At 47.9% G+C, this 25,164-nt stretch overlaps 1 protein-coding gene across 3 annotated transcripts in view; it reads left to right on the top strand.

The window, feature by feature from the left end:
* Positions 1-24,788, top strand: part of cul9 (cullin 9) — a 33,082-nt gene extending 8,294 nt beyond the window's left edge. The window contains exons 3-45 of one of the 3 annotated variants that reach the window (XM_076742944.1): positions 1,001-1,155; positions 1,663-2,274; positions 2,955-3,096; positions 3,177-3,367; positions 3,649-3,835; positions 3,908-4,165; positions 4,465-4,663; positions 6,278-6,479; positions 6,749-6,939; positions 7,012-7,208; positions 7,536-7,684; positions 8,443-8,531; positions 8,632-8,737; positions 8,813-9,040; positions 9,354-9,444; positions 9,617-9,788; positions 9,983-10,088; positions 10,353-10,448; positions 10,571-10,746; positions 10,872-11,005; positions 11,178-11,363; positions 12,492-12,518; positions 13,696-13,832; positions 14,041-14,223; positions 14,904-15,061; positions 15,180-15,378; positions 15,671-15,842; positions 15,952-16,097; positions 16,631-16,757; positions 16,880-17,085; positions 17,416-17,669; positions 19,528-19,645; positions 19,984-20,232; positions 20,318-20,458; positions 20,717-20,881; positions 21,230-21,393; positions 21,500-21,593; positions 21,736-21,810; positions 21,969-22,079; positions 22,180-22,297; positions 22,415-22,548; positions 22,667-22,758; positions 23,111-24,788. In XM_076742944.1, the coding sequence (XP_076599059.1) occupies positions 1,001-1,155; positions 1,663-2,274; positions 2,955-3,096; positions 3,177-3,367; positions 3,649-3,835; positions 3,908-4,165; positions 4,465-4,663; positions 6,278-6,479; positions 6,749-6,939; positions 7,012-7,208; positions 7,536-7,684; positions 8,443-8,531; positions 8,632-8,737; positions 8,813-9,040; positions 9,354-9,444; positions 9,617-9,788; positions 9,983-10,088; positions 10,353-10,448; positions 10,571-10,746; positions 10,872-11,005; positions 11,178-11,363; positions 12,492-12,518; positions 13,696-13,832; positions 14,041-14,223; positions 14,904-15,061; positions 15,180-15,378; positions 15,671-15,842; positions 15,952-16,097; positions 16,631-16,757; positions 16,880-17,085; positions 17,416-17,669; positions 19,528-19,645; positions 19,984-20,232; positions 20,318-20,458; positions 20,717-20,881; positions 21,230-21,393; positions 21,500-21,593; positions 21,736-21,810; positions 21,969-22,079; positions 22,180-22,297; positions 22,415-22,548; positions 22,667-22,758; positions 23,111-23,333 (7,160 nt within the window). In that variant the 3' untranslated portion in view covers positions 23,334-24,788. Of the gene's footprint in view, positions 1-1,000; positions 1,156-1,662; positions 2,275-2,954; positions 3,097-3,176; positions 3,368-3,648; positions 3,836-3,907; positions 4,166-4,464; positions 4,664-6,277; positions 6,480-6,748; positions 6,940-7,011; positions 7,209-7,535; positions 7,685-8,442; positions 8,532-8,631; positions 8,738-8,812; positions 9,041-9,353; positions 9,445-9,616; positions 9,789-9,982; positions 10,089-10,352; positions 10,449-10,570; positions 10,747-10,871; positions 11,006-11,177; positions 11,364-12,488; positions 12,519-13,695; positions 13,833-14,040; positions 14,224-14,903; positions 15,062-15,179; positions 15,379-15,670; positions 15,843-15,951; positions 16,098-16,630; positions 16,758-16,879; positions 17,086-17,415; positions 17,670-19,527; positions 19,646-19,983; positions 20,233-20,317; positions 20,459-20,716; positions 20,882-21,229; positions 21,394-21,499; positions 21,594-21,735; positions 21,811-21,968; positions 22,080-22,179; positions 22,298-22,414; positions 22,549-22,666; positions 22,759-23,110 lie in introns of all 3 variants that reach the window. The other 2 variants (XM_076742943.1, XM_076742945.1) reach the window with 2 other exon arrangements.
* The last annotated feature ends 376 nt before the right edge of the window (positions 24,789-25,164 follow it).

The following is a 25,164-nucleotide window of genomic DNA, read 5'->3' as shown; positions in this document are numbered from 1 at the left end:
TCCCAGTGCCTGCATGTCAATGGAATCAGGCCAAGTACTGAACTATCAGGGGCCGCACAGTGCAGCCGAGTGGTGGGAGACATGACTGAAACCGCTCCAGGGCCATGGTACTGATGCCAACCCACCCCTCTAATCGGACTAGAGGATGTTGTGATCAGCTGTGTCCAATGCTGCACAGACATCAAAGAGTCCTGAAATGGACGTCAAGCGTCAGCAACTTGAAGGAAGCCATCCATGACCTTAAAATATCAGTGTTTGCTCAGCTCTAAAAGCTGACTGTGAAGATTCAAACACTGAGTTATCGTTCATGTATTCTAAAAATTGATTTGATGAATGAGGGAGTAAACATTTAAAAACTCATTGCAGGTTTCAGGAGTAGCGTCTCCTGGAGGGACAGAGGGAGTGGCATCGCTTAGAGTGTTAAAAGATTAGAAAAACTATATTCAATGAGATGGGAAGAGGAGGCACGTTTAGACAATTAAGGAAGCTTCATGCTCTCAGCACATGTCTGGAGGTTCTGAGAAACGGTGTCCAAGTGAAACCGTCACATGAAGGAAGTTCAGAGTGCTGCTTCATTGTGGTTTCAAACAGTCAGACTCTGAGAACACTGAAGCAGCGTGAGTCAACAGGGTCCTGATGTCTGTGTGTAGTTCTAGCTCTGCTCCTGCAGGGGGCGCTCTAGTTTTTCTAAAGTTAATATAGAAGCTTTCAGAGCTTATTCTGAATTTATTAAATGTATCGATAGCATTGACAACAAAATGCTAAAGGACTGCTCAGGTGTTCAGACAGGTACCATCGAGATCTTCATCCTCCTCAAGAGCTCAGACCTCAGTTTGGTCCTGCTGCAGATCCACTGAAAGAGAAACCAGGATACTGTGAAAACACCTGAGCCAGGTGTCTGATCATGGTCTGTTGGTACAGAACAAGTTTCTGTCTCTGATGGTGTGTCTCTCTGACTGTGTCTCTCTGTCTCTAACTGTGTTCTCTGTCCCCTCTGCAGGGAGTCGGGCTTACGTCTTGCTGTCCCTCAGTCAGCAGGACGGCATCGAGCAGCACATGGACTTTGATAACCGCTACACTTTACTGGAGCTGTTTGCTGAAACCACGTCATCAGAGGAGCATGGAATCTCCTTTGAAGGGATTCACCTGCCTCAGGTAAACACTTCTACAGGTGTGAGGACTGTCACAGACATAACGCTTCTACCCTCTAACTATCTGAGATGGCCACTACACCCAAATCTCCAGATTTCCTCTCTCAGGGATCATTTTCATGTGTTTGGGTGTTGTTCATGTCACTTCAATCAAAACCAGTCAAAGGCAGAAACGTTACACCTGTTCAGCCTCTGTGCAGGTGCCTGCTGAGTCTTTAAGAGCTGATTTTAAAATGTTGGTACTTTAGCAGCTCCACACTGAGCCGCCCGTCTGTCAGATTCAGCTCTACAACATTAAGTATGTCAGCAGGTCAGACAGACACAGCGTCTCTTCTCTGTGGACAAAAGACATGGAACAGCCTGAATATGAAGATGTGTTTCTGTCATTTCCTTTAAGAGACTCACTCTCACCTCGATGATCTGGCTTATATTTCAGATTTTACTCCGATAAGCTGAAGGTTCTGACTACACAGAGTTGATTATTATTATTGTTGTTGTTGATGTTTTTCAGATTCCCGGGAAGCTGCTCTTCTCTCTGGTGAAACGTTACCTGTGCGTCACGTCTCTGATGGACAAACTCAACACAGCAGGGGCGGAGTCTACCTCTGACAGACAGGATGCCAGCCCCTCTCCCGCCTCCTCCTCCTCCAGCGCCGCCCACCAGACGGAGCACCTCCGCGTCCAGCGAGAGTTTGACTTCACTATGGCCATGGCCAACTTGATCTCAGAGCTGGTCCGTGTCATGGGCTGGGACCGGAACCGACAGCCTCCTGATGGCTCCGTCCACCACCCGGGAGGAGGTGTGGCATGCGGGGAGGATCAGGGGGAGGAGGCATCCCGTCCGGTCCTCAGGTCCATCTTCCAGCCTCGTTTCTGCACGTCTCCCGTCGTCCTTGCAGCCACCTCCGCTGCAGCCGTTCCCGCCGCCACGCCACCAAAGAAGAAGACGGGAAACGGATACAAAACTCGCTCAGATTTTGCCAGCCGCTCAGCCTACGTGGAATACGTCCAGGACAACCTAAAGAGTGGCATGATGGTCCGCATGCTGGAGGACTACGAGGAGGTGAGCGCTGGAGATGAAGGAGAGTTTCGGTACAGCAATGATGGCTCGCCACCTGTCCAGGTGAGGAAACACTGATACAAAATGTGGGACATTTGAAGTAGTTTGTTTTGTTAAAGTATTTATACAGAGCGATCTCTTCTACACACAGAGAGGACACAACAAACATCACAGAAAGTGTACAACAATCACAAATATACCAGAAGTGAAGGAAGTTTGGATTGTTGTGATCTGCTGCGTTCAGCGCTGACACTGACAGCAGTTTTTATCATGTGGTGATGCTTTCTGACATGAATCCTCACAGCTGGAGGCTTCAGGCTACTTCCAGTCGTTAGAGGCTGCAGCTCCTCCCGCTGGTCGAAGGTATAAAGTGGTTGACGATGATGTAACTGTTCGACTGCAGGAACCGTCCTTATTTTCAGTGTCTGGATGTAGGTCCTGTAGTCCTCCATGGACTCGTACCTGCAGTTGTCCAGTTTGCAGAGCTGAACTCTGATTATTCAGACACAAATTTCAGGCAGACATGAGGGTAAACAGCAGAAGAAACAAAGCGAGAAAATGAGGGCATCTTTACTTTCTGTCTGTTTCTAGAAACAACACGGTGGTGTGTGCTGATGTGGACATGTTGTCTCAGATATCAGTGAGACAGTCTGAGCCAGGAAGTCCAGTTAGAGTAACAGATCCATGCACAGATAAATGATGCTCACAGATGTTCCCATGCTCTGTCTGTGTGCTGCGTTCAGGTGTACTGGAACTCCCTGTCCAGGACTTACTGGGTCCATTGGCACATGGTGGAGATACTGGGCAGCAGCAGCAGCAGTCAGGCTGAGAAGGAGACGCAGGAGAAGGCGTCCTCCCTGACAGAGACGCTCAAACTCACAGCTGGTAAGATCCGATAGCTGAGCAGACACCTGTCTGTCCACCTGAGTGCAGGAGGTGAAAATCTTTCTCCTTTGCTCCCTCAGTGAGTCAGACGTTCTTCTCGAAGCCTCCCGGTGGTCTCTACTCTCTGCCGTACCTGTCAGAAGGTCTGCAGGTGGAGCCGCTGGCTCTGAGTCGAGCTGAGTGGTGGGAGATCCTCTTCTTCATCAAGAAACTGGAGCCGAAACAGCAGCAGGAGGTCAACGGCATTCTGCTGCAGAGCCTGGATGACCAGGTGAGCGACAGAAAGCAAGAGGCATGCTGGGTAACTGAGGCTCTCATCTGATTAGACGGTCCATGTAGCTGTGAAATGAGGTTCCTCTAGGACCGGATCCGGATTACAGAAACCAAGATTCTTCTTCATTTGATGTTTAAGAGGTTAGATTACTGGAGAAACTGTGACCTGGTTAACACACTGATTATTTATTTCTGTCTGTCTGTCTGTCTGTCTGTCTGTCTGTCTGTCTCTCTCTCTCTCTCTCTCTCCTGTCTGTCTGTCACCTGTCTATCCTTCAGGAGGCAGAGCTGGATGACTCGTCTCTGATTGGTCTGTCTGTCCCTGGAGATGTGGCTAAGAAGCTGCTTCACTACCTGAAGCAGAAGCTGCCGTCGTCGTGCCTGAGTGACCTGCTCTGCTCTCACGCTTTCTGCAAACACTACCTGAGGAGAGGAGGAGGAAGTCTGGACGACGAAGAGTTGCTGGGTGAGGACACGAAGACACATCTCTGTGTTTAGAAAGCAGTTTTGACGAGTCTGACTGTCGTTTGTCTTCCAGCTGAAAGTTCTCTGGGTTCGTCTGGCCTGGGAGGGGCAGGAGGAGGTGGTGGTGGTGGAGGAGGAGGAGGAGGAGGACAAAGCTCCTCCTCTTCATCATCAGCCTCAGCCTCCTCTTCCTCAGCGATGGGCTCTGTCTCCAAGAAAGCAAAGAAGGAACTTCCTGCTGATTCAGGCTGCGGCAGCCCGGAGACGGAGAGCGAGCTGCCCTCCGAGGACGACAGCAAATACCCCGAAGACCTGGAGGACAAGATGAAAGGTGGGAGACGGGCGTCCTGAGGGGGGCGCTGTAATGACTGATTCTCAGCTCAAATACTGAAAAATGAGTGAAAACCAAGACCTGAGGAGGATCTTTGACCCTTGTAGAAGTGATCGGGTCCATTGCACTGAATCTATCAAACATGGATTCTCTTTTATAGCGTTAAGATTTTCAAACCTGGAGCTGATGAGAATGGATAAGATGTCTAAATGAAAGTGATCCGAATGTAAACAGCTGTGTAAAACATTGTGTCAGTAGATAGTGACGGCCTTAAAGCTACTGTCCTGTCCTCCCTGCAGTGTTTAACAACCCCCGTGTCCATGGGAAGAAGACGGTGTTGGAGAAGCTCGGGGAGGTAGTGGACATCCTGAAGAAGGGGGGGTCGGGCTCTGACCAGGCCCAGCAGCTGGCTGCCATCCTCTTCATCACCAGGCTGCTGGAGGAGAAGGGGGCCCAGGAGAAGAACTCAATGAGGAGCGACTCTGCCCAGACCATCCGGTGAGAAACTACCACAGTGATAGGCCTTATGGTGGAGTGCTCCAGGAAGTACACTGAGCCCGTAGTAAAATTCTTCAAGGGGTTTTAAATTCTACGCAACCCTTAGACTCTGGAGAGTGACTGTAGTGTTTTCCAGTACATACACTGAGCCAGTGGGTAGTTGAGGCAGCCTGGGGATGGGTTGCATCAAATAGATATTTGTGAGTACAGCCTTGAATCAGCAGGATCCCCAGACTCCGTTAAAAATCTGGCAAAATCTTTTCTATGTTTTTTTAATTAAGTTAAGAGAAACTTCATAAACTTCGTGAAACGCTGCCTACGACAGAATCTTAATTATTTGGGCCTTCTTGTAAATTCATCTAATGCGATAGATGACTAAGTTAGTTATTCCTTTGTGTAAAAACATTGTGTCCATTTGTCCTGGCTTGTTGACTACTCTGTCTGTGTCAGCCATGAAACCTGATTAGTCTCTAATTTTAATCTAAAACCGAACAATGACAGCAGTCAGCCTGGATTTTGACTTTCCGCCTGCTCCTGACTTAGCAAGAAGAAGGCTTAAGCCCAGATGTTGCAGCCAGTGTAACTATTAGGTCTGACTGACTTATCTTAAGACCAGGCTTAAGCCCTGTTGGTGCAACCGTTGACAGTTTGCAGGAAATAAACCGGTCTTGAGGTAGTTCATGGGGCCTGGGAATGTGGAGGGTTTCCAGGAAATGCATCCACCTGGAGTGATTTAAGAAATGTCCAGACACTGGATTGCTGGGGGGCTTGTTTGGGTCAATTCCAAGTAATACACAGATCTTCAGAGCGTTTCAAGTTACCAGGGAGTGTAGTGTGTTCTAAGAGAATGTAGGACTGTTTCCAGTAAATACACAGCATCCATGGGTTGTTCAAGTGGCCTGGGAATGAGTTGAGTTCCAGGAAAGTGTGTTCAGTCCAGGGGACGTAGGAGAGTAGAGAGTTCTGCCAATGAATACTTCAGACATGGAGCTGGTGGTGAGTTCAGGGCCGTGGGTACTCGAAACCCCTCATCTCAGTTTGTATAAGTCTACTTGTGAGTGAAGAGGCCTGAAGAGATAAAACTATGTCATATTTAATGAAAAACCAAAGATTTGATTCTCATCGTTTTTTTTCCTGAACATTTTAAAGTGGCTGCCTGAGGTGATAAATCAGTGTTTGTTGGAGGTTTCTGGACCTCAGTGTTTGAACAACAGAGCAAAATCCCACCCAGTGTTCATTGTGTCTTCAACTGTGCCTTCATCCTCGAATCTGTGCAGTGAGCTTTGCAGAAATAGACTTGATGTTGCACACATTCTCTGAACAGAGTGAGTCTGTAGTTCTGTATATGTACACGCTCTGTCTGTACTGTTGAAATGGGAGGAATGGGCTGAGAAAAACACCCAGAAACATGAATTTAAGTTTGTGTAGCAGAGCAATGTTTGTTTCTTCTCTGTCTGTGTATCGACTCAGATTAATCTCTGGGGCCACGAACCCCAGGTTGGTTCAGCATTCCAGTAAATACACCGAGCCGCTGGGACGGAGAGGTTGGCGTCCTCCTCAGCAGCCTCGGTCATATGTCTGCTCACACTGAGGGGTTTGTTTGTCCTCTGATAGGGACAAGGTGCTGAAGCTGCTGGTGGAGCTGCTGGGCTCCTCCTCTAAAGACCTGATCATCAGCACGCTGAGACTCACACACCTGCTCATGCTGAAATACGAGTGGAGGGTTTCCTTCGCCACTGAGGGGGGAGTCAAAGCCGTCCTGTCCTGCATGCAGGAGTTCTCCACCGTCACTCACGTCCAGCAGCTGGCGCTCGCAGTGAGAATCTCTCCACACACGCTTTAACACGCTTTAAACTGTGGCACATGCTGTTTATGGACTAAAGAACAGGCACCTGTGGTTTATAAGCCAGAATAAGTATTGATTTGATATCAGTGTTGTAATGAGGCATAATTATACATCTTAATTTTGACCATGAAAGCATTTGAAACAACAGTTTCATCTGTGAATGTGCTGATTGGCTCTGACGCTGCACGATGAGGTCACACCTGTGAACCTGCTGCTGTTGTCGTTTGTCTTCCTGTCAGACTCTGAAGGTGATCACTGGAGCCAGTAAACACGACCTCCGCAGCGTCGGCAGCAGCCTCCCTCTCTCTGAGTCCGGCACTCAGATGATGTTGGAGATCTTCGCCAGCATCGGCTCAGCCACGCCGGAAGGCTCCAAAGGGCTGCTGGGAGCCATCCCCGCCGCCATCGACCTCATGCTCAAGACTAAAGGGTGAGTTACTGCCGCAGGTTCAGGTTTTGCTGTCTGTGACGGGCTGATTCTGACGGTTGACGGTCTGTGCAGCTGCATGCTGTCGGTGCGTAACGGCCTGCTCGTCATCATCATGCTCATCTGCAACCACAAGAGCCTGGTGGAGCAGCTGGTGTCCTCTGATGTCACCGCCGTCCTCAAGAAGTGTCTGACTCTGTCCAGAGCTGAGACCATGCTGGCCATCATCGCCCTCAACCACATCTCCATGGTGCACAAGCTGGAGAGCAAAGGTAGGGCCGACGGCTCCGGGCGTCACGTGACCGCAGCAAAGCGCGTCATGTGACCACAACGCAGCTAACTTTTCCTGTGTGTTGTTAAAGAGATAATAACCATTACAGAAGATCATGACATGTTCATATGGAAATCATCACAATAATTTACATCTGGGACAGTATTGACAGCAGATTTGATTGTTTATCATCTTCATCAGGCAAAGAAAGAGGAGCAACATCTTTGTGTCAGTCAGCATTTTGTCAAAGCCTCAGTTAATATTTCTGTCCTTCAGCACTCACTCGTGTGTGTGTGTGTGTACGTGTGTGTTTCCTGCTGTTGGTCAGACTGTCGTGAGCAGCTGGACTTTAAGGGCACTGAGCTACAGATGTTGGTTGTGAGTCTGAAGGAGCTGACGGCCACCAAAGAAGTGATCCAGACTCTGGAGCAGCTGCTGTGTGACGACACCTCACAGCTGGAGGAGGAACGCAGCCAGGTACACACACACACACACGCAGCCCTCCTCTTGGTCTGCAGTCACGTGACATCTGTCAGCTGACGGTTTCTGTGACTCCAGATGTTTACACTCACAGTGTAAACTCATTTACTCAAGTACTTGCATGTGCTGCTTCTACTCCAGTGCATCTCAGAGGTACATACGTACTTTTTACTCCACTACATTTGTTTGACAGCTTTAGTTACTTGTCAGATTCCTCCCTGTCCAGTGAAAAGCTTGTATCTCCAGATGTGTTGATGTTGAATGTTTGTGCCAAACTGAAGGATGACGTTTTCCTTTATGTCTTGAGAAAATTCTCCTCCTTCTTCAGCTAAATAAACTCTTTAAAAAGCCTCTTGGATCAACTGAAAATGCATCATCAAAAAGCTGGAAACAGGCTGTTTTTCTGAGCTCATCAAACTTTTTAGAGATACGTGGTTCTCACAGGACAGCCAGGCTGCAAGCATATAATTGTCTTATAGAAGATGCATTGCTGTAGATTAAACCAGCCAACAGTATATAAAGTACTTCTATTACAGCACTAAAATACAGAGAACACATTAACACAGCGGTGATATTAAACAGCAGAGAGAATAATGTTAATAAATAATATCTAGAATGAATTGAGTCGACTGAGTCGTTGTTTTTTCTGAGAATGAAAAATGTCACCCAGCCACAGTCCAGCTCATCTGCAGACCATTTGCTTATTCGTCTGCCTCTGTGTGTCAATCAGTGAATATTGATTATTGTTTGTTCAGGTGACTCACAGTCGAGACACGTATCAGGATCTGGTGCGTCTGATGGAGCAGCATCGAGCCGACCGGGCCGTCCAGCTCTCCATCCTCAGGTACTGACCAACCACAGCCTGTGACCTTTCCCCTCAGTCATGATGATGATGTTGACGATGTTGTTTTGGAGCACGCCTGATTGGCTCTGTGTTCCTGCAGGATCCTGAACAAGTTCCTGGACAACTACCAGGAGGACGTGCTGCCGTGGCATGAGAGCATCGAGCCCTGCCTGTCCTCCATGACGGCCTTCATCAACGACAGAGAGGTCAGTGTAGACCAGGAGCAGTTTGAACAAAGCCACCTTGTGATGGAGGTTAATCTCCTGTGATTGGCTGTTTAGGTGGTCCAGCTGTTTATCCGCTTCCTGTACCGGCTGGCGTCCCTGAACAAAGACTACGCGGTGGTCATGTGTCGTCTGGGAACCAAAGAGGCTCTGGTGAAAGCTCTGGACAAACACAGCACCAACCTGCTGCTGGTCACCGAGCTCCGAGACCTGATCACCGACTGTGAGAAGTACGCCAGCCTCTACAAGAAGATGACCACCAGCGTCCTCGCAGGATGTATCCAGGTGACTGGAAACACCTCAGCTCAGACCCCTAACCCTCCGTGCATGAGGAGGACACTAAACTGGCTTCTGTCACTGAGACCTTGTACCCACTTTAAATCAGGACCTGGACTTCACCAATGTCTGTGGCTCTGGTGTCAGTTCAAATTCATTCATTCATAAGAACAGGTAGACACACAGGTAGACAGGCTGATAGGCGTTAGCTCCTCTAGTGTTAAACCGAAGGTACTTGAAGTTGTTGAATTTAAAAATACTCTGGCCACACAACAAACAATACTTCCTGTCATGGATTGTCTTACTTCCTGTTTCCTGTCAGATGGTGTTGGGTCAGATTGAGGAGCATCGTCGCAGCCATCAACCAATCAACATCCCCTTCTTTGACGTGTTCCTCAGGAATCTCTGCCAAGGTATGTTTCCCTCAAACGATGCGTAGTTTATTTCTGATCTGACATAACATTTGAAAAAGAAGAATTAAATATGAAAAAGAAAACAAATGTCTGCTTTACACTTTTTGATTTACTTTTCTGTTTTTCTTGTAAATGGTTGAAGATAATGTGTCATAACTGGTGGTGTGTTCAGGTTCCAGTGTGGAGCTGAAGGAGGATAAGTGCTGGGAGAAGGTGGAGGTTTCGTCCAATCACCATCGAGCTAACAAGCTAACCGACAAGAACCCCAAAACCTACTGGGAGTCCAACGGCTGCACCGGCTCGCACTTCATCAACATCTACATGCACAAAGGGGTCGTCATCAGGTTCGAGATAGTTAATGAGTCAAAGTCATTGTGCCACCTGCTGGCCACAAGAAGAAGTAACCTTCATGTGATTCAGTCATCACTTATTTGAAGCATTCACGTATTTGCATAGTTCAGGCTCTTACTGTGTGTGTGTGTGTGTGTGTGTGTGTGTGTGTGTTTGTTTGTGTCTGTGTCTGTGTCTGTGTCTGTAGACAACTGGCCATCCTGGTGGCCAGCGAGGACTCGAGCTACATGCCGGCCCGGATCCTGGTTCTGGGAGGAGACGAGCCCACCAACATCAACACTGAGCTCAACACGGTGAGTCTCCGCCTCCACCCAAAGCTTTGTTGGAGCTTGTGTGGGACCCCATGGCGAGCGCCGCCTCAGGTGGTGCCTGAGCCATGAGCATTGCTGCAGCAGGGGATAATAATAAGAAGAATAATAATGATAATAACCCTTAGTTATACAGAGTGACATCATGAGCTCCAGCTGTTGACATTCAATATCTTATTTTGTGTGTGTGTGTGTGTGTGTCTGTTTGTATGTGTGTGTGTATAAACTTGTCCTGTTGTGTATGTGCAGGTGAACGTGACTCCGTCAGCCAGTCGGGTGGTTCTCCTGGAGAACATGACGCGGTTCTGGTCCATCATCCAGATCAGGGTCAAGAGATGTCAGCAGGTGAGACTCTGAGCTCCACTCCTGTTCTGTCTGTCACCCCGCCCCTCCACCTGTTGAACCCGCCCCCCACCTCATGAACCCACCCCTCCAACTGCTGACCCCACCCCTCTGTCCTCTGACAGGGTGGTATCGACACTCGGGTCCACGGTTTCGAGGTTCTGGGTCCGAAGCCGACGTTCTGGCCGGTATTCAAGGAGCAGCTGTGCTGTCGGACCTACCTGTTCTACAGCACCAAGGCCCACACCTGGTGTCAGGAGGTGATGGAGGACAAGATGCAGCTGCTGCAGCTCTTCAACAAGTAAATATTACAGTAATACTTTCAACACTACTGATGTTACTGCAGCTCTTCAACAAGTTAATACACACTCTGTGTGTGTGTGTGTGTGTGTGTGTGTGTGTGTGTGTGTGTGTGTGTGTGTTCAGACTGAACAGCGCTCTGAGACACGAGCAGATGTTTGCAGATCGTTTCCTGCCAGACGCAGAAGCTGCTGAAGCTCTGGGTCGAACCTGCTGGGAGGCTCTGATCACCCCCATCGTCCACAGCATCACACTGTCAGGTACACAGACACGCACACACACACGCGCGCACACACACACACACACACAGCATCACAGTGCAGAGATGTCCTCACTGCAATGGTTTAAAACTGAAACTGGTCCTCACTAACATAGCAATAGAAGCTCTCACACTCTGAAGCTCATCTGTGTGCTCCCTCTGTGTTTACCCAGAATCCTCGGCCTCCAGCCCTCTCTCCTGGCTGCTCAGTGAATACCTGGATAACGCCGAGTCAGCCCGCCGCTGTAAGAGCCGGGCGGCCATATTTAACTCCAGAGTGAGACGGCTCACACACCTCCTCGTCCACGTGGACACGAGCCGGCCGGACAGCGAGGAGCTCAAACCCCCCGTCAAATCAAGTGAGTCAGTTTCATACACATATCGTCTTATTTTGGTTGCTTTGATCTTCGCTTCTGTCAGAAATGACAACGTGGTTCTCACCAAATGAATAACTGAGATACGTCTGTCCTGAAACGGGCCATTCAGCTGGATGTCTGTGCTCGGCTTGTGGTTCAGACTGATCTCAGGCCAGCCTGACCTGAGCATGAGCAAAACGTGACAGCTGCTGGTTTATTTGTGTAGTGAGTCACGCTGGACCGACGCCTCACCTGAACGCCTCACAACGTGCCAACAGAAAGACGAGCGCGCTGTCTTTCTCGCCAAGTTTGACAAATTCCACGACGTGTTGGTGACGCTGGCCAATAGGAGCACAGATCTCTCTTCACCTGTAAACAAGGTGAAGTGTCTGTATGTATATGTGCATCATTAGTCTGCTCACGGACAAATCTGAGCTGCCTCACTAACATTTTTTTAGAAACCTTCAAATTAGACCCCTCGTCCGATCCAAGACTCATGGCTTTGAAACGCTTCCTGGAAGTTTCTACGTTTGGATGTTAGTTCGATGGTTGTACTGAAGCGTCTCCTGTTAAGCTCATGGAGGCTCATAGAGACTGTTCTAAATCCAGGGTGCAGAGGATTTTCCCTTCTGTCTCCCCACCGTGTGACTCACGTCAAACCGCAGACACTGTCTCATGCTTTCAGAGTGTTCGACTGGTACTCAAAGGCCCGTAAAGAACCGTCCATTTGTAAGCTGGACTTACAGGACAGATGACGGCCGTGCTAATTCAGCCGGGGTGTGTTTGTTTGTTTATTCTGTCTGAAAAGCTCCAAAAGGATTTCCCTGAAATGTAATTCCACACATTTTATTTCTTCTTAAATCTCAGTAGCCTTAGAAATGTTCCTCGATGCTAACTGAGAGATTCACTTGTTAATAAAGTTAATAAAGTGTTGGTTCAAGGTAGAATTGAGTCAGTGCAGTTAAGTGCTTGTCACACATGTAAAGATGTCTCATGTCATTAAAAACAGTCAAATATTCTAATGGAGAAAACTAATAACAACAGCTGGAACAATGACGGGAGTGTTGAGGATGAATGCAAAGTGTTTTCAGTCGTCCTCCATGTTTAAAGAGTTTTTCTTGTTTTCAGAAGGTCTCAACCGAAGCAAAGAGTTGAAGAGTAAGTAGCAGCTGAGTTTAGAGGCCATTTTGTTTGTTTACATGTACACTCTGCTCTGTGACATTTCATGTGTCCACATGAGGACAGGAAGTTGTCAGTCGCCCCCTGTTGTTTGACTTCAAGCTGTCAGCCCTTTTACGTCCTTTCTGAGCGATTGTTGTCTCAGTGTCTCAGATGATCTGTTGTGTTATTCGATATTTTGAAAAGACTTCCTGTCTGTGGCTCTCAGCTCTCATTGGTTCCTACTGAAGATGTAAATCTTAAAAAAAAAACAAATATAAAGTTTCATCTTTTAAGAAGCTTCAGTCATTTCCTCAAACAGCTGCTCTCTGTAATTTTTGTCAAACAAACAGGAGGAGCATTGTTGGGACTATTTTCAGCAGCGGATGAATCCATATTTGATGCTGTAGTGAGTGTTTGTGGCAACAGGATGGTGTGTGTGTGTGTGTGTGTGTGTGTGTGTGTGTGTGTGTGTGTGTGTGTGTGTTCATAGAGATGAGGGAACAACAGTGAGGGTGACTGATGTGTTTTAATGGAGCTCTGTGGCTCAGAGGAAGAAGATCTATCAGTATCAGGCTGTGATATACACACTGAACGGTTAGCGCTTAGCATTCACTGCTGGTTTAGGTAGAGAGCATCCCAGAAGCTGTCTGTAAACAGGGACACAATTCTAAGGACCAAGAAAAGCAGCAGAAATTCACATTAGTGAGGCAGGAACCAGCGACTGATCAGTTGATCCTTCCAGGTCTTTGCTGCCTCTATGTTCAGACTAGGCGCTCTTTAGCTCAAACATCAAGCTGCTGCTGACGTAGACCAGAAAACGATTTTTCATTTAAACTCATCCAGCAGGGGGCGTCAGCTGGCACTTCCTCCTTCTCATCTGAACGGACTGAAACGTTCAGCTTCCTTCAAACAAACCTGAAGTCACCAGGACGCGTTTATACTCCATCTTTTTCTTTCAGTTTGGACTGCGCTTATTTTTACTGCCGACTTCCTGTTCCCATTTTAGTTCTGACACTGATGTGGTTTCTTTTCAGATGGAAAAGAAGGACAGAACAGACACTGCTTATCTTTACGTTTCTGGCTGCAGTTATCATTTCTGTTTCATTCCTCTGATTCACTTTATCCATGATGGGATTCATTCAGAAAGTCAACTTCTTCTACATGTGTCTTCCAGACGGTAAAGAGGGTAAAAACAAAGACACCGCAGCGGCCTCCTCTTCCTCCTCGTCCTCCTCAGCCAAGCCCAAAGTTAAGAGCAGCAGCAGCATCGCAGGAATTGCCCTCTGCTGGCAGGGAGTGGTACAGCGCCAGGTAAGACGAAAATTGGAAATTGTGTTTTTGCCGTCAAGGAGACATTTCTTTATTTTAGAGACGTCTACAGTCATGTTGGTGCTGGTAGCGGTGCAGCGTGGGTCTCTTGGTGTTAAACTTGGATATCTCTGGACTGTTACCAGACGTTTCTGCTCCTCAGAGGATGAATCCTGATGGTTTTAGTGAAACATTACCCCTCCCCCATCAGGTGAAGAAGTTTCTGGAGTCGAGCTGCAGTCTGCCGGACTTCGTGGAGCGTTACCGCAGTCTGTACCTGCGGCTGAAGAACGCCATGGAGGAGCTGTTTGGACAGCAGACCGCCTTCGTCCTCGCCCTCCGACACGGTTTCTCCGCCGCCCTGCTGCAGCTCTCCATCCTCAGAGCCATGCACGTAAGTCCTGATGAGGTCGCAGCAAGTCTGGTTCAACTCTGGTTGACCAACATGACTTTTAAATATTTGAATGTATATTTTGGACTATTTTCTCTGAATGATTTTAGGATTTCTGTGACTCTTTATCTTCCACTCGTTGAACCTGTTATGCTTCATGTGGTCCAAAGATATGTGCACACATCTACACTCTTATTTTAAGATAAACTTCATTTTAAACCAGGCTTACTTTGGACATAAAGCTGGCTTCAGTGGGGTATAAACCAGCTTTAACTGTGAGGATACAGAGCTGGACTTGAGTCCTGCTTGATATCAAGCTACCACAGCCTTAATTTTATTATGAATCAGGCAGAGTCTGATTTACTAAGATCCTGCCTCTGAACAGGGAGATAATCAAGATAATGAAAGAATGTGGGGCGGCACTGCCTTGGACACTCCCCCATTTCTTAACCACATTAAAATAAATGGATGAAAAATGAGCGTGTGGAGAGCCAGTAAGTATGAAACGGGAGGGAAACCGTTGGCCGTCTTGGCCCGTAGGATATAATAATTGTTAGATAAGTGGAAAATCTAATCATCACGAGTTGTTTCCCTGCTTGAAGTTCAGTATATGAAAGTAGTGCCTGTTTCCCCTCCAGGTTTTAGCTGACCTGTGCTCTGAGTGACGTTGTTGTGTTGTGCAGGTGAGCGAGCGTTTCGCCCAGTACATCGACCAGATGATCCAGGCCAGCGGAGCGGCGAGCGGCAGCATGGAGACTCTGGAGCGGCTGCAGCAGTTTCTGGAGCCGATGCTCTTCCTTTCGGGCCTGGAGCTCGCCAACACCTTCGAACACTTCTACAGGTCTGACCAGCACAACACCAAGAAGACCGCAAAACCAGTCCAACACCAGTCTGAACGCACCAACAGCAGGTTCAGAAGTATGACAGAAGACAGGAAACAAGTTTCTTTCTCTCTCCAGGTACTACCTGGGCGACCGGCTGCTGGCTCAGGGGAACGTGTGGCTGGAGACCGCCGTCATCGATCAGATCGGTAGCTGCTTCCCAAGTCGCTTCCCTCAGCAGATGTTGAAGAACCTGAGCGAGTCGTCTGAGCTGCAGCAGGAGTTTCACCTGTACCGTCTGCAGCAGCTGGACCGATGCCTGCAGGAGCACGACCAGGTCAGGAAAACCCACGAAAGCTTCGATGCTTAGCTTCTCCTTATCTGCTGCAGCTTTTGACCTGTCAGGAGTTATTAACCATTCACAGCTTCTGTCTTCAGTCGGAAAAGTCTAGAATTGTGGAAATTTAAGGTATTTCAAGTTTTGCTTTTAAAACACAGAGATCCAGAGACGCCGGTTTGGGCGGGGCCTTTGATCTGCTGTGGTGACCTCTAATGAAGGAGCAGCCAAATAAAGATGATATACACAAACGCATAGTTTGATGCTGTTTGTCCTTTCGTTGATGCTGTAGATCATGGAGGAGGAGTGGGCGGAGTCAGAGGAGGAGGCAGAGGTCCAGGTTCTGGTTCTGTCTCCGCGCTGCTGGGCCGTCTCCTCGCTCTGCTTCCTGGATGAACCAACAAAACATTTTCCAGCCGAACTCTGCTCCTACCTGAACCAGTTCACCCAGTTCTATACCCACAGTAAGTACCAGTTCACCCAGTGCCACAGTCACAGTCATTCTCAGTTCATCCAGCTCCTCACTCACACTCTCTGTCTGTCTGTCTGTCTGTCTGCGTCTGTGCGTCTCAGGTCAGTACATGTATGGTCTGAGTCACTCGAAGCCTCGTCGGCTGCAGTGGACGTGGCTCGGTCACGCTGAGCTGCAGTTTGGCTGCTGGACGCTTCACGTCTCCACACTGCAGATGTTCATCCTGCTGCAGTTCAACAGCCACGAGGTAACACACATGCAAACACACACACACACACACAGCTGAAATATGACAAAGAAGAAGAGTTTGAGGCGGCAGTTAACCTGTTCAGGTGCTCAGCTGTGAGCAGACACCTTTACAGAAATGACGTGAGGACACCTGAAGCACGTCCTCCATGTAGACACTGTTCAGGCGTCCGGTGTGGATGTGTTTTCTCCATCAGTACATGTGTTGATGTGTAAAACCTCATAACGTCCTTTTAAGGTGTTTATCGCTCATTCATAAATCACGATGCTGCTCATAATGTTTGACATGTGTACAGGAGAAACACACAGAACCAGTTTTAGTCAAGAATCAGCTTCACGTGTGAACACTGGAGCAGATTTTGTCATGTGATCGTTCGTCATGTTCGTACTGAACATTCATGTGTGACTGAAGTCCTCACAGTCCTCAGTGGAAGAACATATTCATCATATGAGACTGACACTTCAAGATCTTCCTCAGTGGAAGTCTTCTCCCGATGCGTTCACTGACAGTCGGCTCTTGGTACGTCTCCGCAGGAGGTTCGAGTGGACGCTCTGCAGCAGGCGACCGGCCTGTCTGCCGCCGTGCTGCTTCACGCTCTGCTGCCGCTCATCAGCGAGGGAGGACCGCTGATCTGCAGCCAGCCGGAGGAGCCCAGCCAGGGTCAGACACTCATAACACATACATATACACACACACACACACACACACACACACACACACACACACTGCTGTCCTTCATCCTCCTCCTTCTCTCTGACTCTCCACTCTCTCTCTGCTCTCAGGTGTGCTGCAGCTGAACCAGCAGGTGGTGTCTCGCAGTCTGGAGGGCGTCCCCGCGTCTGTCCAGCTGCTGCCCAGACAGACGTACCTGAATGTGGATGAGGATGCAGCTGGAACGCTGGAGAGGAAGAGGAACTACATCTACTGTCTGATCGTCCACATCATGAAGCAGGAGAAGGAGATGCACATCGACAACCTGGTCTTCAAGGTCAGAGTTCAAAGAGAGCGGGGGGGGGGTTCAGTCATAACTCAGTCAAAAACATGACTTTTTCTCAGAGAAGAAACCAGACATTAAAGACAGTTCAGATCTCCCCTGAGAATCCTGTTTTTCAGTTTCCTTCAGAATCAGTGATCCAGTGTGTCTGTTCATCCATGTTCACACTGCTAACGGAGCAGCTAACTGCTAACAGCTCACTGCTAACAGGAGCTGCTAACAGCTCGTCTGTCCTTTGGTGCTACCCACTTTCCAGTTTTAGCACCACTGCTGGTAAACCTGTTAGAATAAATAAATCATGAGGATGTTGTCGGTCCCCTCCAGGTTCTGGACTCGTGTCAGAAACAGGAAGCCTCTCGGTCTCCGGGCGCTGGGCGTTTCAGCTGCAGCACCAGCGACGTGCTCTCCTGCATCATGCACGTCATCAGCAAAGGCTGCGTCCGACGCAACGAGGAGAACCCGCACATCGTGGAGTTCCTGCCGGAGGACCCATCCACGCCACAGAAAGGCCAGGCGCAGTTCTCCTTCAGCCGGGCCGAGATCAGGAAGGACGCCGCAGACAGCGTGGCCGACATCAGGTGTGAGCGTGACCTCTGACCTAACACACAGGGCAAACTGTCTGTTTCTGTTGTTTAACTTAATTTAGCTCATCAGACACAAGAGGAGAGCAGCAGTCTTCATCGTCATCACCCTCACGAGAGGCCTCTCCTCTGTTTTCATTGTGTTTGAAGGGACTGTAACACTGTTCTTCCTCATGTTTTAACCCTCATGTTTTAGCTCAAATCTTCATTCTTTTAAATCATCCGTCAGTTTTTAGATTTCAGTCATTTTGGTCATTTTTCTGTTGTGGTTTTCTGTTGAAGCGGTTGAGAGCAGAGGCTGTCTTAAAACAGGGATAACGATTCATTTCACACGTCTGTAATTTCCTGGAAAAACCTCTGATTTGGTACGAATTATTAGTCCCAAGTGTCATTGTTCTTTCCAGGAACAGTTTGGCGTCTGTTCTGTCAGGTAAAACAGATCTGAGTTCAGTTCTTGTTGGATTATACTCTCCTTTGTTGCTGCCCGGCTTCTCTTCGACTCGTTTTACTTCCCCTTAAAACAAAAACAAACAGTCAATGTATCTAATTAAACACTGACGCTCTGTGATTCCTCCAAAACGGCCAAAATGTAAATGTTTAATTTTCTATTCAAAGAAAATAAAGAAGATATTTAACTTTGATTCCTGCTTGTTGCCTTTTGCCTTATTTAAAAATAATTAATATTAGTTGATGATTTTTGATTCAAGTTTATCTTTAAGATTCATAAAACACCAAAACCTGCAATCGGCTGGCGGCCGGTTCAGGGTGTACCCCGCCTCTCGCCCACTGCCAGCTGGGATAGGCTCCAGCCCCCCGCAACCCCGAAAGGGATACGCGGGTAGAAGATGAATGAATGAATGAAAACACCAAAACTTTATATTTCAACCAAATAAACTTCAATATTGTTCATGAGCTGCAGTCTATTTTCTCTGAATCTCAGTTGTTATAATTATATTTAGAGTTAATGTTAGCAGGTTTTATAATCATGGAATATTGACTGTATGAATAATAATTTCTATAAAATGTAAGACAACAAACACGTTCTCCTTTTTCCAAACTGACAACATGTTTTACATCAAAGTCTAAAAGTATGAAGAGCTGAGAGTGAGCGCCGAAACACCTTCAGCGCGTTTCCAACAAACAAACGGAGCGGGAGGGAAGACGGTGAGGGATCCTCGTCCCTCTCGGCCGGTTTTGTTTCGAGTTCTTGACTGTTGCCTCAAACTTTAACTACAATGTCCAAAGCAAAAAACAACATATACAACTCTCAACCTTTGTCAGTATTGAAATAAGCAACAAAATGAGCCAAATAAAACTTTATTTCATTGAAATGAGTTAAACGATGTAAAGAGTTCCTAGGCTGCAAAATTATCTCAATGAAGGGCAAAACCACCACAAAGAGACTCAAAACCACCACAAAGAGACTCAAAACCACCACAAAGAGACTCACCTGTTTAGTTTTTCTTACCTGTCAACAATCAGGTTGGTTGTTATATATGTTATTGATACTTCTACCAGAAACATTAATTAATTCATTAATTACCTTTCTGGAGAGCTGACACATGTTGAGATGCTGCCATTGTGTGTTGACCTTAAAAGAAAAAGACCTTTCAGTGTTTGATAGAGAGTCAGGAAAACAACGTAAACCTGTTCAGTATGTTTAGAAAAAGAATTCAACATTAAGCTGAGTCTTCTTTTATCTTCAAAACAGAACAAACAGCAGTGACGAAACTTCCTTTAAAAGCTTCACGTAACTCAAAACATCAGAAGAGAATTCACTATTGGTCAGTTTCTTGCTGACATCATGATCTGCTGCCGCTCTCTGAGAACGTGTGTGTGCATGTGTGTGTTGCAGTCTGATGTCGGCGCCACGGCAGTTCGAGGACGGCGTTCTGGACGCAGTTCTGTTCTCGATGGGTCGCACGATGACGCAGGAGGAAGTTCGTCAGCTGATGCAGAGGACTGTCCAGCAGGTCAGACTGTCAATAAAGTTTCATTGAGTGTGTGACAGAGGAGAACTTTCCCTGTTCAGCCTGATGTCGATTACAGATGTTTACGGATATCTTCAGGATGAGATGGAATCATTCTGCCAGCGCTGACATCAGTTTGTTAATGACGTCAGGTTCTGTCAAAACCACCACAAGGAGACTCAAACCTCCACAGAACCATCTTTGTTTTTTATGTCTCTTTCAGTCTTGGCCTCATATTGTCTGTATATCAGCTGATATTTCATCACTGGAGTATTTACCTGTATCCACCTCAGGTGTGTTCAGGTGGTAGTTGGTGATCTTGCCCTTCTCCGTTGCCTCAGGTGGCGGGGACTCTGAGTCTGGACCTGGACCGGGCCGAACACCTTCTGGTCCACTGTAAGTGGAACGTGGACCTGCTGGTGCAGCGATACACCGACGACCCTGATGCCCTCATTATGGCCGCCGGGCTCACGTTCCGAAATCCTCAGCCGCCGCCAAGCCCCGCCTCCACCTGTCCCGTCTGCCTCGGCCCCCGCGCCGCCGCCACGGAGCCGGTCCCCTCGCTGAGCTGCATGCACTACTGCTGCCGGGTCAGACTCTCTCAGACTCAGACGTAGAAGCTGATCAGGCTGCGGCGTCGTCCTGTTCTCATGTTTTACTGTGTTTGTGGTGCAGTCGTGCTGGCAGGAGTACCTGACGGCGAGGATCGAACAGAACCTGGTGATGAACTGTAACTGTCCAATCACAGACTGCCAGGCTCAGCCCACCTCACTGTTCTTCCTCAACATCCTCACCGACAAGGACACCATCGCCAAGGTAACGCCTCTGTTACCGTGGCAGCCTGACCTCACTCTTTCTTTAAGTGTAAACAAAGACAGGAAGTGCTTGAATCGTTGTTTCTTCTCCTCTTTTACTGATTTGTTGAGTTTTCTGGGTTTGATCTGTGTGTGGGAAGCGTGACAGTTTTCTGTGGACAGTTGATCACATGATGAGTCTGTGTCACTGCTGTTGGCTCTGAATGTTCAGTCTGTGGCTGATGATGAAGCTCCTCTCCCTCCTCTTCCTCTCTGTCAGTATGAGAATGCCTTGCTCAGGGGCTACGTGGAGTGCTGCTCCAACCTGACGTGGTGCACCAACCCTCAGGGCTGCGATCAGATCCTCTGTAAGGAGAACATGGGCAGCATGGGGACCTGCTCCAAGTGCTGCTGGTCCTCCTGCTTCAGCTGCAACTTCCCCGAGGTCAGAGGTCGCAGCATGCATGCACACACACAGAGGCAGGGAGAGAGAGACACACAAACACACACACACACACACACACAGACAGAGAGAGAGAGACACACAGACAGACACACAGACAGACACACAGACAGACAGACAGACAGACACAAAAGACAGAAACAAAGCAGCTGTTTCATGACCTTCAGTAAGAATCTGATCCAGGACCAGCAGACTGGTCAAACTGTTTGCTCCTGCTGATGTTTTTATTTCTTCTTCGTTGGTTCTGTGTCTGGCTGATCTGAGGTTCCGGTCCCTGACGTGGACCTGCGGTTTTGTGTGTCCATGTTTGATGAAGTGTCTCGCCTCCAGGCCCACTACCCGGCCAGCTGCAGCCACATGTCTCAGTGGATGGACGACGGAGGATATTACGAAGGGATGAGCATGGAGGCTCAGAGCAAACATCTCGCCAAGCTGATCTCCAAACGCTGCCCCAGCTGCCAGGCTCAGATCGAGAAGAACGAGGGCTGCCTGCAGTACGTGGACGTAGCGTCACGCCTGACCATTTTCTAACACCTGTCAATGATAAACACTGATGACGATGATGATGATGATGATGACGAAGGTTTTCTCTGTCCTCAGTATGACCTGTGCCAAGTGTAACCACGGTTTCTGCTGGCGGTGTCTGAAACCATGGAAACCGACACACAAAGATTACTACAACTGCTCTGCCATGGTTGGTTCACACACTGTCACATGATCACAGGCAACACATGAAGCCGTCCAATCAGAGACCAGAACACAGTCTGCGTGTGATAAAGTTTAGCGTGTCGTCGTTTGTCCGTCTCGGCTCAGCTGTCATGTTGTTGTTGTTGCAGGTGAGTAAAGCAGCGCGGCAGGAGAAGAAGTTCCAGGATTATAATGAGAGATGCACCTTCCACCACCAGGCCAAGGTACCACACCCGTGTTTGATTTCTGAGCGTTATGGCGTGACGTCTTTGGTTGTTGTGAGGAGAATCAGCTGGAGAAACGCTGGTGTTAGCACGCCATGCTGACGTTTGTCAGCAGAGTTTTACTGTTCGTTCGACTCTGAGTCTCGTTTCTGATGCAGGATTTCGCCATAAACCTGGAGAACAAAGTGTCGTCCATTAATGAAGCTCTGCAGATGAAGTCTTTGACCTTCGTCATCGACGCCTGCAAAGTCCTCGCTCAGGCTCGTAAGGTATCACCATCATCATCTTCATCATCAGAGGCTGCGGTCCAGCTGAGAGATTCTGTCAGATTTCTAACTGTGTTTACTGTGCCCTGCTCTCGGTCTGCAGGTGCTGGCCTACTCCTGCGTCTACAGCTACTACAACCAGGAGACGGAGAAGATGGACGTGATGGAGCAGCAGACTGAGGCTCTGGACCTGCACACCAACGCCCTGCAGATCCTGCTCGGTGAGACTCATGTTGTCCTTACTTTATACGTTTATACTTTATTAATCAGTAAGAATGAGGATCAGTGTCTGCATTGTGAACTGGTCTGACGCTGCTGACCGGTGGTCCTGTTCTCAGAGGAGACTCTGCTGCAGTGCACTGATCTGGCCTCGTGTGTCCGGCTGCTGAAACCAGAGCACCTCAACACCGGACTGGAACTGATCCGACGCATCCAGGAGCGCCTGCTGGCCATCCTGCAGCACTCCACCCAGGTAAGACCCTCTGCGCCTGGGCTGAAACCAGTATAAAACCAGTCAGTCTGATTCAAAACCTGCGTCTCCTGCAGGATCAGTCATGTCAGCAACGGTTTCCTTTGTTTGTCTCAAACAGGACTTCAGGGTCGGTTATCAGTCCAAGAGCAGCCAGGAACCAGAATCCACTCAGGCCTCTGACCTGTCCAACCACACCGACGCCAACAAAGTGTGAGTACGACTGAATTCACATCTCGATGAGAACCATCTGGACTCAGTCTATAGCCCGCAGTGGAAAGTAGTTTCTCGGATTTATTCAAGTACTAAAGTACAAATCAGAGGTATTTGTACTTGAATCTTTTCATGATGTGTTTGTTGTTGCTTCTGACAGACTCCGATATCTAAGCATGTGACAACATTTTGAAAGGACCCTGAAGAGACAGATTTTTTATTAAAGAGTCAGATCCTTAAAGCAGAAACAGCTCTTAGATTAACCCTCACCTCAGGCACCAGACTCCATTCACAGAAACAGAGATTTAACATCATTCAAAGTCTGAACTCTGCTTTTCTGCTTTGCTCTCAGGTCGAAGTCAGAGCGAGTGTCGGACTCCGGAGACTCAGATAACAACAACAACACGGGCGAGGAGGGCGGCGAGGAGCCGGAGGAGGAGGACGACGAGTACGATGAAGAGTACGTCCCCGAGTGGCACGAGGACTATGACGAGGATGACATCGACGAGGATGACTTCTTCTCCGACGACGATGAGTCTGAGAACCTGGAGAGGGACTTCAGCCCCTTCGACTGAACCGGACAGAAAAAACGAACGTTCCTGGAGTCGAGGGAAGAGAGAGAGGACAAGTCGGGCCCCGCCCCCTCCTCACGACCATCCGACACCACCTGAGAACATCAGGAAGGACGGGAGACGATCAGGGGGACGTCCACCTTCGCCTGAATCCCACCCCCCAAACACAGCTGCACTCGCTTTTCCACTTCCTGTATTTGACCTCCTGTGTTTTCTGAAAAGTATGGAAGAAGACGAGGGTCATGTGAAGGAAAGAATAGTTCTGAGTTCAACGTTTCTTAGTTTAGTCCTTAAATGATGAGAATAAATCATCAGTTCTAAGTTTTGACATGAAAGTCATGATTTGTGACTCATTGTATTTTTGACTCTGAAACCAGTAAAAACCAAGTCTCAAACTGGTCAACACAATTTGAAACAAGGAGAAAACTGGTCTGAAACCAGTTCAAACCAAGTCTGAAACCCAGTTTGGAGTCTGTGAAAACAAGGTTAAAACCAGCCTGAAATATGTTTAAGACCAGTCTAAAACCAGTTCAAACCCAGTCTGAAAGCAGTAAATGTAAAATCTATTAAAGACCAGTAAACAAGTGAGACCGCAGTCTGTCAGCAGTCTGACACCAGTTTAAAGCTGGTTTAGGACCAGTTTGACGCTAGCTGAAGCTAGCGTTTGAATGTTAAAAGGAGGACGTCTCCTTGGTTGGACTTTGACCTCAGAACTCTTCCGTCCTGGTCGTGGCCTGACGTCTCCTCTGGTCTGGACCGCCTCGGCTCTGCTGCTGGATCTCGGTGGTTTCGGTGTCGCTCGTGTCCGACAGCGATGAAGGATCTTTTCTGGAGGAAGTCTGTTAGTTTATCTTTCACAGAACAAAATGTTTGTGTTTGTTTCCGCTGCTGCTTTTTGAACCCAGAGAAAAGGGATCAGTCGTTCGGAGGCCGTTAGTTCATCGTTCAGTATCTTCGTTTCTGTCGTCACACCTTCTGCCTTGATTTCTTTTGCCTTCAGTTGACATGAGAGAGAAGAGGAAGTGACGAAAACGCATCACTTCCTGTGTAACTGTTCAGATTTAGATTTACTCACAGTTTTTTTTTACATGTTTGTAGAGTCAGATGTTTCAAAGCATCTGAAGAGAGATTTGACGGGTTTAACGTCGGCAGGAGCTGAAAATCCTGACATCAGCCTCTCTGTGTAACTGCAATAACTGATCGATCAATTAGTGTCTCACTGTTGTCATTGCGGAGACCGCCGCCGGCTCTGTGTCCCGTCTGTCAAATGGACGCTGTTAGGACGACATGTTGGCTTTGTTCTCTGCACGAGTCCGAAGCTCCAGCTCCTCGTTCTGTCATTTTGAGAGATCATATATTCATATTGTTGATGTTCTATAACGTTCCTTCTGGTTTCTTTGCTGTAGTCGAGCGACTTCAGTCAGCAAACTAAATAAAATGTTTTTCTGCTCCGCTGCAGGACGACTCGGCTTTCATGCTCCAATAAAACACTTTATTTTAGTCCTTCATGTCCTCAGTTCAGTTCTTCATTAGACAGGTTTGACTGACGACGCTGCTCCGCATGTTTCCAGGTTCTAAATGAGAAAAGACTTGTTAAAAAGATCCAGAATACTTCAAAAGAAGTTTATTTTATTTTTCTCAGTTCTCACTTTGCTTTAGGAGTCTCTAAATAAACTAAACTGAGACACTTTCTTTGGATTAAAACTCTAATTTGAAGGATTTAGTGGCATCTAGTGGTGAGTTTGCAGATGACAGCCAGTCAGTATTTGGTTTGTCCACTCTGGCCTTCCGTAGGTGTAAACACTCATTCTAAGGTAATGAAAACATGATGCTG

This window comes from Chaetodon auriga, chromosome 11 (genome assembly GCF_051107435.1).
Source record: "Chaetodon auriga isolate fChaAug3 chromosome 11, fChaAug3.hap1, whole genome shotgun sequence".
NCBI classification, from domain to species: domain Eukaryota; kingdom Metazoa; phylum Chordata; class Actinopteri; order Chaetodontiformes; family Chaetodontidae; genus Chaetodon; species Chaetodon auriga.
Note: the sequence above shows the minus strand (reverse complement) of the source record. Positions and strands in the feature narration are given on the sequence as shown.